Below are 13,055 nucleotides of genomic sequence, written 5' to 3' on the forward strand. Positions count from 1 at the left end.
CGATTTCATCAATTTTGTCACAAATCTCTGAAGAAACTAGTTCATTACTCAAGTACTGCTGTACTTTCACACTTTGATATCTGCTAAAAATATACTTAAGTTGCTAAGATCTTGAAACTTTTACGTTTAACTAACATTGTTACAATGCTCGAAAAAGCCTAAACACCTAGTACTTGGAAAAAAAGAAAAAAAATCTTCAAATGTATACTTTACTTTTCCATCCCAATATTAAGGGGAGAAGTACACTATCAGTGCCATAAGTTGTGTACAGCACTCACTTTGGTGCCAAAAGTTTCCGTCAGATCACTTAAGTGCAAATCGGAGGAAAAATGATCACTTTGGTGCCACCAGCGAGAGATTTTGGCCAAAATGATTATGTAGTTTTTCTAAATAAAATAAAATAAAAAATCGACAAGGCCTTAAGAAAACAACGTCGTTTTGCTGTCCTAAGTGGATGGCCTCAAGACAACAACGTCGCACAACTGATTTGGGTTTTTATTATTATTATTATTAAGGGATTGAAATTAGGGTTTTTTGGTCCGATCCTTGCCTAACGCCGGCCGCCGTCGCTCGGCCTCCATCGTAGTAGCACCATATCCCAATCTCGGTACAATTTCACCAACTTCAACGCCCTCAAATTCTTCGAGCCGAGACCGCATCCAGCGGCTCCAAGTGGGCGTGGAGGGTGAGCCTCTGGCGGCTCTGGCTTTTGATCGCGAGTCAGTGGCGGCACACGAGGGAGCACCAGCCCGGGTCACCAAAGCCTAGGTATTGGAAGATGCAGGCCAAGCACTCGTCAGGGAGATCAGAGATGGAGAGGGAGAGATTGGGGGCGGCGCGCTCATCGGCGGCCTCCCCAAGCACCGACCGAGATCATGGCCTTCGACTTGGCCGCCAAGCTGCTGTCATCGGGGTCAAGGTCGGGGTTGAAGCCGCAACCGCCAAGCGCTAGGGCCGTTGAGGACGGCGACTAGCTGGAGATTTAGAGTTTTGAAATGGGAGAGACACATCAAACGGCGTCATTTTATTGTTTAAATGCTGACTATACTTTCCGGCGAGCTACATCACTTCAAAAATTAATAAAAAAAAGTACCGCGTCTGATTTCCGGCCAACCAAATCAAAGTTGGCATTAAAATGATCGTTTTTCAAACTTTTTGGCACTTAAGTAATCCGATAGAAACTTTTGGCACTAAAATGAGCACCGTACACAATTTATGGCACTGATAGTATACTTATCCCCATATTAAGTTTGAATTCTCCCAATGGGGTGGCAAGTTGAGTCAACCAAAGGATGATCTTGGAGTAACCACCTCCATTACGTCTCTCTCCGGTCAAGCCACCAAAGTCAACGGACCGAAATGAAATGAAATAAAATAAATGGGGAGGTGTTGCAATTTCAAATTTTAAACAAATACGAAAGCCAAGGTTTCACGCAATAAAGTGGCTATAAAATGGGCACTTTCGATTTCGTATCCACCCAAAAGAATTTTTTCTTTTCGGCCTCTCAACTTTGGAAATAAGCCCAATTAGCCATGGATTTGTTGGGTTTCTTGTTGAGCATTTTGGTTTTGTTTCTCTCCTCAATTCTTACCAAATTGCTCCAAAAGCTATGGTGGAGACCGATTCGGGTACAGAGGACAATGGCTTCACAAGGGATCAAAGGCCCTCCCTGCAAGTTCATCCATGGCTGCACCAAGGAAATATCCAAGTTGAAGAAGGATGTCATGATGAAGATGAACGAGCCCATGACGAATGTTTCTCATGAGATTTTACCCATCGTTGAGCCTCACATTCACAAGTGGAATAAACTATATGGTAATTTAGGTCCTACTTTTATAATATCTAGCTCATCTATTGATGAATATATAATATAGAATTAACACACACTTGGTCATAAGTCATGTAGAGCCATCTAGAGTAACTTCATTGTATTTCAATTGTTTTATATTCAAGCTCTTGCTAACACTATGCCTTCAAACGGTACGTAGGGGGGATTTACCTGCATTGGTATGGTCCTCAAGCTTTCCTAATTATCTCAGACACCGAGCTAGTCAAAGAAGTACTTAACAACAGAGATAAAACCTATGTTAAGCTATAATTTCCAGGAGACATCAAGAAGATTTTAGGTGACGGGCTTGTGGCGACCGAAGGCAAAAAATGGGCAAGGCAACGTAGGTTGGCGCATCTTGCTTTCCATGGCGAAAGCTTGAAGGTAGTTTTCTATCGTGCTCCTCAGAAGTCCCGCCATACAGCACGAACTTGGGTTTTCTATCAATCTGGGTTTAGATACATCATGATTTTATAAAACGCCAAATGATAGACATAAGACGAAAGCTTGTTACATTGTACTGATACACAAGTTTTTGTGATATATGCATAGCAAGAATTGAGTATGTATGTTCTAAGCCATGCAAAGATTAGAACATGCATGAGAACTGTTGCTACAGTACCCTAAATCGTGAATATGCAGGGCATGATTCCAGCAATGGTAGATAGTGTTCACGCGCTGCTCGATAGATGGCAGAAGTTAGAAGCCAAAGAGGTCGAGCTGTTTGAAGAGTTCGCGATGATCACGTCGGATGTGATTTCCAGGACAGCATTCGGAAGCAGCTACATAGAAGGGAGGGAGATTTTCCAAATGTTGAGTGAGCTGACTATTGTTGTATCCATAAATCTTTTCAAATTAAGACTTCCCAGAATCAGGTAGAACTTCTTGTTTCTTGTGAATATTATACTTCAATAAAACTCTTTTTCACTTGAAAAAATTTCATGACAAATTGTTTCCATTATAAAGGACAATAGCTTTTCAAGATGACATTATTTTTTCTAAAATATTTTGCATTCAAAATGAGATATAGTTTAGCCATAGTATGCTTCCTCTTTGTCATGTATCAATGGTGATCTAAGAAGCACTAATACTCTTCAAGAACCTTCGTGTCATGTCCGACACTCCAACACGTGTCTGACATGTGGTCAACGAGTGTCGAAAAATCCATCACATGATCAACTCTCCCTGACATGCGAGTTCGGAATTCCAACACATGATTCCCACACCTAGGACGAGCGTCGTTGCCACTACTATCGTCGGAGGGTGACACCGCACCCTCGCTTAGGCCTAGCGAGGGTCGCCGAGGCTTGCCTAGGACTGGGGAGGCTCGCCAGCCACAAGCGAGGGCTGAGTTGCCTAGATATGGGTGAGCCTTGCTAGCCCAAGTTGAGGCGTCCCCCAAATCTAGGTGAGCCTCACCTCGAGCCTCGCCTGGGCCAGCAAGGGTCGCCCCTCCCTAACTGCAAGCCGTCCCCCACCACTCCTAAGCCGTCGGCCTCCTCCGACGGTGGTAGCAACGACAACGACGGCCTGCCTAGCCAAGCAGCCACGGCCTGCCTCCTTTTTTTCCCATTTTTTTAGAATTATTTTAGCTTTTTTAAAAGTTTCTTTTACTATTCTCTAAATAAGATTTAAAGAAAAAAGTAATAAAAAATGCCACATAGGATAAATAAATTAATTTAAAAATACTACCTTAGAATTTTCCATTAAACAAATTGACGGTGTTAACAAAAGGACTCAATTGCATTAATTTGATAAGTTTTAGAATTTAATTACACTTTCACGACAAGTTTTAGGACTCAATTACACTTTCACTACAAGTTTTATGACTTGTAGTGCACATATCCCTAAATTTAATAGTGGAATGTGAATTGTTTTTTTTTCCCTTCAAGTTTTATGGATCATTGCAATGAAATGTAGTTGAATTTGTCAAATTAAAATAATGGATGATATTGACAAATATTGGATTAATGTTTTTAGTGAAAATTAATTATATACTCTATTTTTTTAGAATGACATATCGGCGTATCATGTCGTGTCATGTGTCTCGTATCTGTGTCAATGCTACATAGATGGTGACTACTATTTTAGCTATTGACCAAATTTATTATTATATTCTCTCTAACAGAACTTCAATGCTAATTTTGGTGTGGTTCAAAAGTTGAATCGTGTTTTCTTTTAACCTTATTCTATAGAAAGATATGGAAAACGAGCGATGATATCAAGTCCGAGAGACTTGAGAAGGCGATATGCGATGCGTTGTTAGGGATAATCGAGAAGCGAGAAAAGAAGGTAAACGTGGGAGAAATGGATGACTACGGGAATGACTACTTAGGGTCTCTTCTGAAGGCCTACCATGATCCAGACAAAAGCAAGAGAATCACGATCGATGATCTTATGGACGAGTGCAGGACGTTCCATTTGTCGGGACAAGAAACAACGACGTCCATCCTCACTTGGACGATCTTCCTCCTTGCAATTCACAAGGATTGGCAAGAGGAAGCAAGAAAGGAGGTAACTGATGTATTTGGCAATGAAGATCCCAACCATGAAGGAATTATGAAACTTAAGACGGTATGTTAATGTGGTTTATTTTTTGGGTTAATATCATAAAAATTTATAAATTGGTACAATTGTGATAAATTTATTTCAAACCATTAATTTTCCATCAAATCAAACCAATATACTTATGATGCCCTTACTATCCATTAGTCTTCATAAAATCTTACCGTCAAATTGGCGATTTGAATTACATGCGATAGTTGATAGGTGTACCATTTGTTTATCATAGGCTCATAAGATTACAATTTTTCTTAGTATGAATATAATTTAACAAAAATTAATAGAAAGTAAATTTAACACAAATATACAAATTTGAGATTTTTGGCGGTCAAAAAATTAATTTGATGTAGATCTATCACAAAATTAATTTATACCAGTTAGAGTTTTTTTGTAATATTAATCATTACTTTTTTCATGCTTTGTTAATCGTTCATACACCCTCATCTATCTAGACTTGGTTAACCTTCACGTCACATTCTTTCGAATCTTTTTCAGGTAGGCATGATCATTAACGAGTCGCTTCGACTATATCCTCCAGTCGTTAACACCATTAGAAAGGTCGTAAGGCAGGTCACATTGGGAGATCTTGTTCTTCCTCAGGGCATCGCCCTCCAAATACCGATCCTGACGATTCACCACAGCCCTCGAATCTGGGGCGACGACGTGCATCTCTTCAAGCCGGAGAGGTTCAGGGAAGGGGTCGCTGGAGCCGTGAGCAACGATGCCGCCGCCGCGTTCCTCCCTTTCGGCTTGGGACCGCGAAACTGCGTGGGCTCAAATTTCACGACGACCGAGGTGAAGATCATCCTCGCGATGATTCTGCGGCACTACAGCTTTACTGTGTCCCCGGACTACGTCCACTTGCCATCCCAGATCCTCACGATACGCCCTCAACATGGACTGAAAGTGATCCTTCATCCCCTCTAGGGTGAGTACGTACGTGCTCAATTAGATTAAAGAGGAGTAATTAATGTTCAATAATGCAAGATTATCATGCGTGTAAAGTTGTTAACTAGCTTGCCTTCTGCTAGCTTCACAATATAATAATGACTGTTTTTCTTTGTTGAGGTTATATCAAATCATTTGTGGAAGGAAATGGTGATCCATTTATAAGTACGAGAGAAAATCTCGCTTTTTGAACTAACTTTTGAAGTGAAATAAGCCCAAGACCTAGACCCAGCCAACAAACCTCTCCCTCCACCTCATGTGGGAAGTTTCATCATGCCCACTTTGTTTCTACAAAGTCAAGTTCCACCTGGGCAAGGTTGTTTAGGTCATCTTGTTTAGGTCATCATATCGGATCCATTTGTCGTTGGTATGGACTTTCTCAATTATTCTCTTCTAATTTCTCTAGAATCCAACGATACTTCACATCAATATGCTTTGATCTTGAATGCAACATCGGTTTCATCAGGATAAATAGCACTCATGCTATCACAATACATAACAAACTTCATTTGCTTCAATCACAATTCTTATACGAAATTTCTGTATTCACCAAAGTTTTTTACTTCTTTTTGATAATTAGTTGTTTACAAAACAACGGATATTTTGCAATTTTAATTGCCACAAACTGCTCCTTTTGCAAAAGTCATCAAATAACTTGATGAGAATTTTTGAGAATCAACGTTACCAACATAATCTACATCTAAGTAAGCACTCAACTCGGGCTTCCCATTTGCATAACATAAGCAAAATTTGGAAGTGCCTCTATCCAAGATACCTCAACATCCATTTTCACATATGTCCAATGCTCTTTACTTGGATTTGAGACAAACTTGCTCACAATACCAATTTCATGAGCAATATCTAACCCTGTACAAACCATGTCATGTATCAAACTACTCACAGCCGATACATAAGGAATTTTCATCATCTATTTCTTCTCTTCCCCACTTGCAGGATTCTCTCCATTACTCAACTTGAAATGACCTGCAAGCAGAGTATTTACTAGTTTACATGTACTCATGGTAAATATTTCCAACACCTTTTCAATGTGCTTTTCTTGGGATAGCCAAAGTTTCATGTTCTTCATGTCACGAGTAACTCTCATGCATAGGATTTGTCTAGCTGATCCTAGATCTTTCGGTGCAAAAGCTCTACTCAACTCCCTTTTAAGCCCTTTGATATTCTTAGCATCATGCTTGACAGTCAACATGTCATTCACAGATAAGAAAATCATTATATATAATAATTTAATATATACACACACACAAGGTTTGATGAATATTTTTTATATGATAGCCAGGAATATAGAATCCATATGATGTCCTAGAATGTTTGACTAAGCGGCGGCGGGTCCAGCGGATGCTATAAAAGATAGCCTCTCTGCTGCTGACGTACCAGAAGCAAAAATCTCTCTCTCTCTCTCTCTCTCTGGGGTTCATGTAAATGGCTGCGCTCAACGCCATCATCTCCAGACGATCCTCCATGGCCTCCGCGCTGTCCAAGCTGCCCGCCGCCCTCCTCCGCTGCATGAGCAACGTCCCCGAGAACAGCGTCTACGGCGGGCCCAGCTCCCAGTCGCCGGCGCGGCGCGTGACCCTCACCAGCCTCCGGCAGAAGCACCGCCGGGGCGAGCCCATCACCGTCGTCACCGCCTACGACTACCCCTCCGCCGTCCACCTCGACATGGCCGGCGTCGACGTCTGCCTCGTCGGCGACTCCGCCGCCATGGTGGTCCACGGCCACGACACCACCCTCCCCATCTCCCTCGACGAGATGCTCGTCCACTGCCGCGCCGTCGCCCGCGGCGCCAAGAGGCCCATGCTCGTCGGGGACTTGCCTTTCGGAAGCTACGAGTCGAGCTCGAATCAGGTAGTGGCATCTGATGTGACGTCCTTTCGCGTATGTCTTGTTTGGAGAAGTTGATGAAGATAAAAAGTTAGTTTTGGGTGTCGCTATGGTGTTTGCGTAAATGCTTCCCTTCTTTTGTAAAGCCCTTTTGAGTAAGAAATGTATGATCTTTTATCCTCAGGGGCCAGAGGATTTAAGCGTGCTGATTTGTTCTCAAATGTCTCTGTATTGGTAGTCAGTATATAGAGAAGTCCTTTTTTTACTTGTTTTGGTGACACGTCTTGCGAAATTGCTACATGCTGATTTGTGGGAGTGAAAGGTGCGTGGTTGGTAAGTTGTGTTGTTTTCGTAATTGACAGGCTGTTGATACGGCGGTTCGGGTGCTGAAGGAAGGAGGAATGGATGCGATTAAGTTGGAAGGAGGATCGCCATTCGAGAATTACTGCTGCGAAGTCGATAGTGGAAGCTGGAATTGCGGTAATGGGGCATGTGGGGCTAACCCCTCAGGCAATTAGTGTTCTTGGTGGATTTAGGCCTCAGGGGAAGAATATCTCTAGTGCCGTCAAGGTACGTTTCTCATCCATTCCCATATTGAAGAACATCATGAAGTTGTTCCCAGAGACGTTGGTGTTTGTGTGCGTTGAAATTAAATTGGCTTTGTCTTCTTATAGGTTGTGGAGACTGCATTAGCTTTGCAGGAAGCGGGGTGCTATTCTGTTGTTTTGGAATGTGTACCAGCACCAGTGGCTGCAGCAGCTACTTCAGCTCTTAAAATTCCTACTATTGGAATTGGAGCCGGACCATTTTGCAGTGGTCAGGTTAGTTCTTTGTTTCATTGGTTTGATCAGGGTTTTAAGCACGCATCAGGTGAAATATCAAAATTTTTTTTTTTTTTGGGTCAAAAGACATTGCATTAACTATTCTATTGAACATTTCGGTTGGCCTATCGAAAATTCATTTTACCAGCCGTAAGATAAAGGTTTTTTTGAAAGTGATTACATGAATGTGGCAGGGGATTCTGCTTAAATTTCATTGGATTGTGGGTTTCATTTATAATTCACTCTCCATCTATGTTGATTGTCCTAGTCAATTTTCTCAAGTAAGAGTATCTTGTAGTTTGTTTATGGTAGCACACACTTCAACAAGTACAAACGCGTCAACTTAATTTGAAGCCTGGATTTTTTGGCTCTAGGAAACCTCTTCTAATAGAACCGCATTAATTTACATGGAGACATCAGAGAGTATTATCTATCGAGTTAAGTGTATTTGTGTGGTTTTAAGGGACAAATTTTTCTCACTCTTGTCGATCCTACTCCCCACTAGAAATAAATAAAGTTGAAAACCTAAGGGAAATTGATTGGGGGAAGAGTTGCTGTGATGTTTAGCAACAATTGGTGCAGTCTTTCTTTCTCTAACTGCAATGAATGACCAAATCTGTTTAGGCCAAATTTTTTATTGTATTGCCTATCTCCATCACCCATGTACCTGACAGCTATAATTATCTTCAGCTGCTTTGATTTTCTGACTGGCCATGTAGCAGCTTCATTCAGAATGGTAGTAGACTCTAAAGAATGAGCATTTGGGCTAATTTTCCATCTCTGATGCAGGTTCTAGTATACCATGATCTGCTTGGAATGCTCCAACACCCTCATCATGCCAAGGTCTGTTTCTTTTATTATAACTGTGCTTCATCTCCATTTTCAGCATCTTTTGATTTTACTCAAGCAAAGGAACCCCCACTTCCACAGGTCACGCCAAAATTCTGTAAACAGTATGCCCAAGTTGGGGATGTTATCAACAAAGCTCTTCTCGAATACAAGGAAGAAGTGACAAGTGGCTCGTTTCCTGGTCCTGCCCATAGCCCCTATGAAATTAGTCCTGCTGATGTTAATGGATTCCTTAAAGAGTTACAGAATATGGGGTTGGAGAAGGCAGCATCAGCAGCTGCTGCTGTAGTTGAAAGGAGTCATGAATCTAAATCTAACGATGGAGAGAATGCCACAAAATAAATGAATGGTGCCTTTTCTTGCTCTGCTTCTTCATAATTGGGACAAAGATTCTGCAAACTTGGACTTCTTATCAGTTTGAAATGTTGTTTCAGGTGCCCGCACCTAGGAGTTCAAAAATAGTAGTTCCCGCATCAGCAGTCATTAGAAGTGAAGAAATAACCCACATCTTCTCAGAATAGTTCATTTTTCTGTTGTTCTTTCCTTTTCTTTTTTAATTCCGTTTGGAATGCCATCTGGTGAATAATTACTCCACCATTCTGGCCCAAAAGAAGACTCCAGTGACTACTACATTGTGATAAGGACTTCTGTTGTTGCTGGGAAGGTGATTGCTCCGGCCATAACCCAAAGCACAGTCCGACGAGGTGGGATAGCCTAGGAACCAGCTGTTGGATGAGCCTCCTACGTCCAAAACAGTACATTCCTAATTTGCATTCAAGGAAGTATAGTTTTTGGCGGGTTGTGAGAATGTCTGCCTATGTCTACTTTCTTCGTTTCTATACGTAAACCCTTAAGGCTTGGGCAGGCCAATTTGACGGGCCGGTCTGTCACCAGGCTTCATGTGGCTGCTGAGCCCAGTTCAGTGGCCTTGGACCAGCTATGTCAACCTTGAGGCAAATTGTGGAAGAATCTTATCTACAAGCCAGTTGATTCTTCAGGTTTCATGGAAGTGACTGAATATAGGAAGTGACCCTTTGGGCGGTGACTAAAGGACCTTTGGTTTTGCTTCCTGGTTGTCGTTCTTTGGTATATTGAAATGGTGGGCTAGATTGATGTTCATCGTGTTTGGTGCCAGTTCAACCTTGTAACTGGATAAAGGAAGGAAGTGACCATTTTGTTCTCACTCTCTTGTAATAAACAATTAGATTTTCTCTGGGAGATCATGTTTATTGCCAGTTCATCCATCACTCAAATCAAAAGCTAGTGCTAATTAATGGATTGTCACATCATAAAGTGGAACCAAAGACTGCTTGCAGTGACCTGCGTAAATTGCGCCAACAGATTGGCGTGCACTAAAACAGGATACTGTGGAATTAATAAGAGCAAACGGCTTTTTTAACGTTTTATTTCTGTTTCTTTTTAGGATGGAAAAGTCGGTAAGACGCAAGTTTAGATTCAGGCGGGCGATCCTAACTCTGATTATTCCCCTGTTTTGATTCAATTAATAGTTTTCTTGATCTTTTTTCCTATTTATTTATCCAAGTCATGATGTGCTCTGTTGATTCGGCGGACACAAGATGGGGGAATTGCCGACCATGAAAAGGGAAGATCGGACTTTTTACATGCCATGTTGATATCCCTCATCATTGTTGGAATATGCATCATTTCGTGGCGGTCCATGAAAGAAAAGCTATGTTCTTTTCTCCCCAGTTGCTCCTGAGTTTGACTAGATATTATGCCATTCTTTTATTTCACTTTTTTTTCTTTTTTTCTTTTTGACATCTTTACTATTATATTCTTCTTCAAGAGTACCTTACTCTGCGCTTGGACCGACTGCAGGTTCTTTAATTTGGATCCCTTGCTCCCTGAATAAGACATTTAAGCCAAGATCATGTGTATGTGTATATGATAAGACATTATGCATGCTTGATAGCATCTTTGATTCTTTTTTTTCGGCTAGTTTAATGCGCATCTTAGTTTTTTTTTTTTTTCCCAAGAGGTACAAATGGGTCTGAAGTTCTGCGTTCGCTTGCATTAGTTTATTGAAGAGAACAGTGAATTTGTGTGTACTAGATATTCCCTGTTAATTTAGAAAGCGTTCTGTTCGCTCCCACTTGGAAAAGGAACAAACCGAGAGTCACATCAACTTCCACATTATGTTCTATAATATTCCTCAGCGTGTACACTTCGTGATTCCTCTTGATCTCCAAGGTCACACAAGTTCTAGTCAACTTGAAAGACTGTAAGATGATTTCTTCCAGCGTTTGTCAGCTTCTGCTAGACTAGGGTTTCAGCTTCAACTTTGCATCATTACTTGCTCATCTTGTTCTTGGGTTTTAACAGTTGACTGATCATCTGATGCTGTCTGTTTTCTGTTTCCATTCATCGAAGTGCTTAGCTATGGAAACATCGAAACTAGATGGTGTCGGTGCTGATCGAGATACTTACGCCTCTCTGGGATTGGATAAGTCCAGCAACGATGATTCGGGAACACCCCAGATTTTGTTCGATATGGCTTCTGCTCTGGAGAAGTCTATACGGAGAAACGAGAAATTATCGAAGCCCTCGAAGCGAAAGGAAGGCGTTACCATCTTCCACGGGTCAAGGGCGCCCACCATGAGCGTTCGGCAGTACCTCGAGCGCATTTGCAAGTACACGAGCTGCAGCATGTCCTGTTTCGTCGTAGCATACATCTACATCAACCGGTTCCTTGAAAGAACAGCCGGCTGTCTCACTTCACTTAACATCCACAGGCTCTTGATAACTAGCGTGGTGGTCGCTTCCAAGTTCATAGACAACGCGTAAGTGCCTTCGCCCCCTGCATAAACTCGTCTTCCATGACACCGCACGCTATTCTTCTCTCATTTTCTTTTTTCTCTTGATAGCAGAAGTGCGCACGCAGAGCTTGACGTATATGCATCGATCGACTCCCGATTAGTAGTCGCAATACTAGTTTGAATTTGATGATCAGTTAGACCTGTTAGGGCAGATACAGAAACGTCCAATTTAGTGAACTGTCGGGTCTGGTTGGATTAAGAAGTTTGAACCACCTGTATTCGAATGCAAGCATCGATTTCTCTTTGGAGGATGATGCTTTGTGTCCGCATAGTAGTACTTCATACCCTTTCCCCAACATCCTCGTCACCATCGACCGCAATGCTCTCCTCGGCTCCGTATGTCGGCAAGCGTAATAGAAAGTCATTGCTCTTGGCTGCAGATACTTGCAACTCTTGCAGGTTTACTTGGAACCTTCATCCACAAGTTGTATTTAATTTGATCTTCTTAGGTCTCCTTTCATCTATTAAATGCAGAACAACCGAGCTCGGTTGAGTGATGCTCATTGAAAATATTTTGAGACATGTCTGATCGAGTTCGAATTTGGCTATTTTTTGTGATTTCCGTACTTCCGCAAATGTCATGATGCTTAAATTTGAAACTGGAGTCAAAATTAATGATTAGATGCAAGCTTTTCAAGGACCTTTTACCGATTAGAGGCTCGTTACCAAATGCCATTGACTGATCTTCGTTCTATGATATTACCATCTCCGAGCCTAGTTCAAGATTTCTTACGTTCATGCCCGATTCACAACGTGCAGGGGTGCCAACAATTCTTATTTTGCTAAAGTGGGAGGAATAAGCAATGCGGAAATGAACAGGATGGAGGTCAACTTTCTCTTCAAACTCGACTTCCGACTCTGCGTATCGCCAGAGGAGTTAGAGATATATCGTTCACAGTTGCAGACAGAAGGCAGCAGCAAATACCAGATTGATCGCTCGATCAAGTGTTGCGGAATCAGAGAAGGGTGGCTCAAGAAAGACAGTGATAAATGCACATCCGCCAATGCAGGGCTCAGTTGCAGAGCCATTTGAGTCAAAATGTTTCTTTCATTTTATGATGCCTGGCCAGGAAGGGCACTTTGCTCATTTCTTTCCTTCTAACTTTGTTCCGTCGCAATGTCTTAAGTCGTCGAACTTTATAAAAGTCTCTTGCTTTACAAGGTCTATCCCAATTTCGTTTGAGAAAATTCTTTAGTGCCAGACAAAATGCGGTGTCGCAAAAATAATATGACCACGTTTTGTCCAGGGTCTTTCTAGTCCTACAAATAGCCTGATTTTCCACAAATTACTATATGAAACTAGGTTAGTACGGCATCTACCGTTTGCTTCAAGATCCTCCGAAAAAGAATAGATTAGACAAACC

The 13,055-nt window shown here is 41.7% G+C and overlaps 3 protein-coding genes across 6 annotated transcripts; all 3 read left to right on the forward strand.

Annotated features, from left to right (window-relative positions):
* Positions 1-1,641: 1,641 nt before the first annotated feature.
* LOC104435145 (cytochrome P450 CYP749A22-like) lies at positions 1,642-5,318 on the forward strand. The gene is made up of 5 exons (XM_039306982.1): positions 1,642-1,816; positions 2,107-2,213; positions 2,472-2,704; positions 4,025-4,403; positions 4,887-5,318. Exons 1-5 carry the CDS (start codon positions 1,642-1,644, stop codon positions 5,316-5,318), a joined length of 1,326 nt encoding a protein of 441 aa, XP_039162916.1.
* A 1,430-nt stretch (positions 5,319-6,748) lies between these two features.
* Positions 6,749-10,089, forward strand: LOC104432329 (3-methyl-2-oxobutanoate hydroxymethyltransferase 1, mitochondrial). Its single transcript, XM_010044784.3, is given in 7 exon segments — positions 6,749-7,208; positions 7,547-7,618; positions 7,620-7,754; positions 7,859-8,005; positions 8,795-8,848; positions 8,936-9,203; positions 9,289-10,089. Coding segments are annotated over 6 exon segments (1,095 nt in total). The 5' UTR covers positions 6,749-6,782; the 3' UTR covers positions 9,197-9,203; positions 9,289-10,089.
* Positions 10,090-10,652: 563 nt separating this feature from the next.
* LOC104432330 (cyclin-P3-1) lies at positions 10,653-12,859 on the forward strand. Of its 4 annotated transcripts, none has more exons than XM_039303912.1 (3): positions 10,653-10,749; positions 11,246-11,655; positions 12,451-12,859. In XM_039303912.1, exons 2-3 carry the CDS (start codon positions 11,255-11,257, stop codon positions 12,722-12,724), a joined length of 675 nt encoding a protein of 224 aa, XP_039159846.1. In that variant the 5' UTR covers positions 10,653-10,749; positions 11,246-11,254; the 3' UTR covers positions 12,725-12,859. The 4 variants fall into 4 exon arrangements, with proteins under 4 accessions (XP_039159846.1, XP_018724083.1, XP_010043087.1 ...); XM_018868538.2 differs by lacking the exon at positions 10,653-10,749 and adding an exon at positions 10,843-11,141; XM_010044785.3 differs by lacking the exon at positions 10,653-10,749 and adding an exon at positions 10,844-11,096 and having other exon boundaries at positions 11,198-11,655.
* The last annotated feature ends 196 nt before the right edge of the window (positions 12,860-13,055 follow it).

This window comes from Eucalyptus grandis, chromosome 2 (genome assembly GCF_016545825.1).
Source record: "Eucalyptus grandis isolate ANBG69807.140 chromosome 2, ASM1654582v1, whole genome shotgun sequence".
Classification (NCBI taxonomy): domain Eukaryota; kingdom Viridiplantae; phylum Streptophyta; class Magnoliopsida; order Myrtales; family Myrtaceae; genus Eucalyptus; species Eucalyptus grandis.